Below are 5741 nucleotides of genomic sequence, written 5' to 3'. Positions count from 1 at the left end.
TTTTTGTATTTTTTAGTAGAGACGGGGGTTTCATCATGTTAGCCAGGATGGTCTCGATCTCCTGACCTCGTGATCCGCCTGTCTTGGCCTCCCAAAGTGCTGGGATTACAGGCTTGAGCCACTGCGCCCGGCCCAGAGCCAGGTTTCAACCTTTAACCTATCTAACTTCAAAGTTCAGGCTCCCTACAGTTTGCTGTGTGCTCACCTAGAACCAGGAGATTGGGGGGCACAGGATTGAGAGGGGAGCTCATTGTTGGAGAAGGATCAGCAATGATATAATCTTGCCTTTCCCCAGAGTGGAGGAACGTGGGCATCAAAGATGCAATTGAAAATCTCTTCCAGGCTTGTAGACATGACGATGAGGCCCCGGATGCCTTTCTCTAGGTCTGTCAGTGAGAACCTGAGCAGGATGAGGTGGAGTGTTAGAGATGGGGTGGGCCTGGGAACGTCATTCTAGCCAGAAGGCGAAGGCCTCTCCTCACCCCCTCCCATGTTCTGCAGAGTTCCCGATCTGTCTTACAGGATGGTCTGCATCAGTGTGTTATATCTCTGGATCTCCTGCAGAAGGACCACATTGAGAGGGGAGGGGTCAAGAGCTAGCAGTTTTTGGGTCCCCTCATAGTCGATCATTTCAGGGATCTTCTGCTTCACATCAGCGGCCAACTCAAGGACCTGAACAGAGAGGAGCTCTTGAGTGTAGCACCCCTTCTCATCACTTACCCTCCCCCCCAACCCTGCCACAGGCCGGGCTCTTTTTACCTTCTCTTCCCGGGTCTGGCCTCCAGCCCTGGTGGGTGTAATCTGAGGTTGCAAGGAAAGCAAAGTATCAAAGAGGGTTCGTGCCTCAGTGATCTGAGAGGCCACATCAGCATTGGGGTGCTGGCCAAAGGCCTCAGGGGGGTCCATGCCAGGCAGTAAACTGATGTATTCCTTGTAAGAAGCCAGGCTCCCATCCTTGGGGATGAAATAAGTCTCCAGTGCTGACAACCTAGGGAGTCATAGCATAATTACTGCCACATTATGGGGACTCAGGCCTCAATGCCAGGCCAAGACCCCAAGCCTATGCATGTCCCATTTGTCCAGCCCCCTGTCCTGCTCCCACTCCCAATCCCACAAACTCTGTCTTCTCCCAATCTCACGTTCTCTCCTCAAACATTTCCCTCACCCCGATCCCGCCATCTGGCTGGCTTGTGACCTCTGGCTCCCTGCCCAGTGCCACCTCCCCCTCACCGGTAGAAGGGAGTTGATAGAGACTGGTCACAGAAGTAATCATTGATGTAGGTGGTCAGCAGGCGCCGGTCCCAGTCATCTGTGACATGTCCACCATAGTTGACGCCGGCAATGAGGTACTTAAGTGCATCCCAAGGTGTCTCCTCGTACTCATCCAGATAGAGGCTCAGCAAGTTCTCTGACACCTAGGCATGGTCCCAACCCAAGCCCCCATTCCCACAGAGTTATGGCAGGAAATCTGCCAATGGGGCTTCAACACAGGTTTTCTGCCCATGGATAGTCCCACAGGGGAGCCATGGGGTAGGAAGTATGAGGAGAGAAGGCTGGGATGAGGACCCCTGGCTAATACAAACCTCAAAGTCAGAGTCATTGAAGCCATAGATGATGTTCCAGCCAAGCTGCAGGAACTTTTTGCGTTCAAGTAATACAGAGTGGAAGAAACAGAGTGAAAACAGCAGCTTCTTGTATTTGGCAGGTTTGGAGCAGCGGGAAAACTGTGGTTCTGACATTAGTTGGTAAAGACGTGTCATGTTGGCCTTTAGGCCCTGGGGACAATGAAATACAGAGATGGGGTGACATGCATCATACTCAGACCTGCCACTAGCACCACCATGTACAGTTGTGGAGGTTCTTCATTGCACAAAGGCACTGGCTGAAAGGGTGAGTGGAGGCTGAAATGCAGGCCTTGACCTACATGCCACAATCTGCATTCCTCCACAAGGCTGAGTGCCTTTCTCCAGTTCGCAGACAGGCACTATATGGGCTTCCGGCAGCCCTGCCTTCTTGTCCCACCACTTTTTTTTTTTTTTTTTTTTTTTTTTTTTTGAGACGGAGTTTTGCTCTTGTTGCCTAGGCTGGAGTGCAATGGCGAGATCTCAGCTCCCTGCAACCTTCGCCTCCCGGGTTCAAGGGATTCTCCTGCCTCAGCCTCCGGAGTAGCTGTGATTACAGGCGCCGGCCACCATGCCTGGCCAATTTTTTGTATTTTTAGTAGAGACAGGGCTTCACTATGTTGACCAGGCTGGTCTCAAACTCCTGACCTCAAGCGATCCACCCGCCTCAGCCTCCCAAAGTGCTGGGATTACAGGTGTGAGCCACCGCACCCGGCCGTCCCACCACTTTTGATCCTCTCAGCCCTGATGTTCTCAGTGGTAGGTAGGCTAGTGCAATTTGGGGTGCCAGGAAATATGAACAAAGATAAATACATACACATGCAACTAACAAAAATGTACAGAATTGTGTGCAAAGGTTAGTGTAGATTGAAACGCCCATAATATATCATCAAGGAGGGACAGTCTATGTGACTGACGTTATTAGGCTCCATGAGCAAGCTGGGATTTGAACTAAGCCTTCCAAATGGGAAAGATATGACTAGGCTTGAGAGGAGAGTGTTGCTTTCCTGGAGATGGAAGGAGTTGAATAGAGGCACTGAGGACAGAATAAAGTGAGAGGATGAGCCTGGCTGAAGTCAAGTGCAGGTGCTCAGGTGGGAAGAGAAGGGCCATGGATAGATGGAGATGCCATAAGAATAATGGATGTCGGGCGCGGTGGCTCATGCCTGTAATCCCAGCACTTTGGGAGGCCGAGGTGGGCAGATCACAAGGTCAGGAGTTTGAGACCAGCCTGGCCAATATGGTGAAACCCCTCTCTACTAAAAATACAAAAATTAGCTAGGTGTGGTGACGCACACCTGTAGTTCCAGCTACTTGGGAGGCTGAGGCAGAAGAATTGCTTGAACCCAGGAGGCGGAGGTTTCAGTGAGCTGAGATCATGACACTGCACTCCAGCCTGGGCTACAGAGCGAGACTCTGTCTCAGAAAAAAAAAATTTAAAAAAAAGATGAATGTTTGAGCCATTTGGACTTGATTCAACGGGCATCATGGAGCCACTCTCTATCTTGAGTAGGACAGCGATCTGTTCCAACAGCATTTTAAAAAGACTTACCCATGACTGACAGAATGGAATAGTGAGAAATTTGAGGAATACTGGATAGCAGTAACAAAAATAATATGTGACTTTTTAAAAAAATGCCACTTATGACATCAAGATATGTCAAGTACCCAGAAATAAATCCAATTAAAATGTATGATTATTTATGGAGAAAATCACAGAATTTTAGGCCAGGCATGGTGGCTCACACCTGTAATCTCAGCACTTTGGGAGGCCAAGATGGGAGGATCACTTGAGCCTCGGAGTTTGAGACCAACCTGGGCAACATAACAAGACTCTGTCTCTATTTAAAAAAAAAAAAAGAACATTACAGAATTTTATTAAAATAAAGAATAAATGGAGGCTGGGAACAGTGGCTCATGCCACCTGCAATCCCACTGTGCTATGATTGTACCACTGCACTTCAACCTGGGCTATAAAGCAAGACCTCTCTCTAAAAAAAAAAAAGAGGAAAAAATGAATAAATGGAGAGATATACTTACAGATTAGGAGCTTCATTGTCCTAAGGATGTCAATTTTCCCCAAATTGATCAATATAATTTTTTTTTGTAGAACAAACGAATTCTAAAATTTATATTGGAAAATAAAAGGTCAAGAATAGCCTGAAGAAGAATAAGGTAAGAGACTGTGCCTTACCAGCTATCAAGAATTATTATAAAACTATATGGTAATTAAGACTAAAATGTATCAGCACGGCACTGTGGGTTACACCTGTAATCCCAGCAGTTTGGGAGGCTGAAGCGGAGGACAGCTTAAGCCCAGGAGTCCAAGACCAGCCTGGCCAACATGGTGAAACCCAGTCTCTACCAAAAAAAAATAAAAAATTAGCCAGAGTGGTGGCACACTTCTGTAAGGTGCGGGTGGGAGGATTGCTAGAGCCTGGGAGGCGGAGGTTGCAGTGAGCCAAGATGGTGCCAGTGCACTCCAGTCTGGGCCACAGAGCGAGACTCCATCCCAAACAAACAAACAAAAAAAGACTAAAGTATTGATTCCAGGATAAAACAATTTGACCAATGAACAGAATAAAGGACCCTGAAACCCACACATATATGGAAACATGATTGAAGGCTGAGCAGGCACTACGGATCAGAAAGGTGCTTTCGTAGTATTTGAGAAGTGGTACTGGGAGAATTGGTTATCCAGGTAGAAATAAATAAAATTGGCTGGGCGCAGTGGCTGATGCCTGTAATCCCAACACTTTGGAAGGCTGAGGCGGTTGGATCACCTGAGGTCAGAAGTTCGAGACCAGCCTGGTCAACATGGTGAAACCCCGTCTCTACAAAAAATAACGAAATTAGCTGGGCAGGGTGGCAGGTGCCTGTAATCTCAGCTACTCCGGAGACAGAGGCAAGATAATCACTTGAACCCGGGAGGCGGAGATTGCCGTGAGCTGAGATTGCACCACTGCACTCCAGCCTGAGTGACAGAGCAAGACTCTGTCTCAAAAAAAAGCAAAACAAAACAAAAACAAAAGCAAATTGGACCTCTACCTGATACCACATCACAAAAGTGAATTCCAAGTGATTAAAAACTTAAATGTGAAAGTCAAATTATAAATTTTTTGGAAGGCAAGTATAGGAGAGTACTTTTACAATCTTAAAGTAAGCAAGGATTTCTTGAACAAGACAAAGGAGCACAAACCATTTAAAAAAGGAAAGATAGCTAAATTCAACCTCATAAAAATTAAGAATTCTCTTCACCAAAAAACAGCATAAAAGAGAAGAGACAAACCACAAAACACATGACTGACAAAGGATTAGGATCTAGAATATATGAAGAACTACAAAATGTGAAGAACATCATGAATGAATGTCAAGCACATAATGTTGAATGAAAAAAGCAAGTTGCAGAGAAACATACATAGCAATGGTTACATTAGCAATACAAATGATAAAGTATTACGATAAAGAATCTCTAACTCCAGAGAAAAAGAAAAAAATTATAAAGAAAATGACAAATATAAGATTCAGAAGAGTGGTTTCCTCTGAGTAGGGAGAGAAAGTGATGAGACTGGGAAGAGGCACACCAGGACTTCAAAGAAAATGCTGGGATTTTTCTTTCTTAAAAGGATGATGGGCTGGGCGTGGTGGCTCACACCTGTAATCCCAGCACTTCGGAAGGTTGAGAGGGGTGGATCGCCTGAGGTCAGGAGTTCGAGACCAGCCTGGCCAACATGATGAAACTCCATCTCTACTAAAAATACAAAAATTAGCCAGGTGTGGTGGTGTGCACCTGTAATCCCAGCTACTCGGAGGCTGAGGCAGGAGAATCGCTTGAATCCGGGAGGCAGCTATTTCAGTGAGCCGAGATGGCGCCACTACACTCCAGCCTGAGTGACAGAGCGAGACGCCATCAAAAAAAAAAAAAAAAAAAAAAAAAAAAAAAGGATGATGGGCACACAGATATTCATGGAATCATGATTCTTTATAACTTGCATATATTTTGTAAATCTTCTTTTGTATCTACTTACTAGCTAGCTTTTAAAAAAAAAGACTGGATAGCCGGTAATCCCAGCACTTTGGGAGGCCGAGACGGGCGGATCACGAGGTCAGGAGATCGAG

The 5741-nt window shown here is 46.2% G+C and overlaps 1 protein-coding gene across 1 annotated transcript in view; it reads right to left on the bottom strand.

The window, feature by feature from the left end:
* Positions 1-5741, bottom strand: part of DNAH2 (dynein axonemal heavy chain 2) — a 126798-nt gene that overhangs the window by 2240 nt on the left and 118817 nt on the right. Inside the window, exons 80-84 of the mRNA XM_017850549.1 lie at positions 1584-1775; positions 1231-1415; positions 760-988; positions 521-672; positions 286-400 (exon numbers count right to left, since the gene is read on the bottom strand). Coding sequence (XP_017706038.1) covers positions 286-400; positions 521-672; positions 760-988; positions 1231-1415; positions 1584-1775 — 873 coding nt within the window. The remainder of the gene's footprint in view (positions 1-285; positions 401-520; positions 673-759; positions 989-1230; positions 1416-1583; positions 1776-5741) is intronic.

This window comes from Rhinopithecus bieti, unplaced genomic scaffold (genome assembly GCF_001698545.2).
Source record: "Rhinopithecus bieti isolate Rb0 unplaced genomic scaffold, ASM169854v2 scaffold_32008, whole genome shotgun sequence".
NCBI classification, from domain to species: Eukaryota; Metazoa; Chordata; class Mammalia; order Primates; family Cercopithecidae; genus Rhinopithecus; species Rhinopithecus bieti.
Note: the sequence above shows the minus strand (reverse complement) of the source record. Positions and strands in the feature narration are given on the sequence as shown.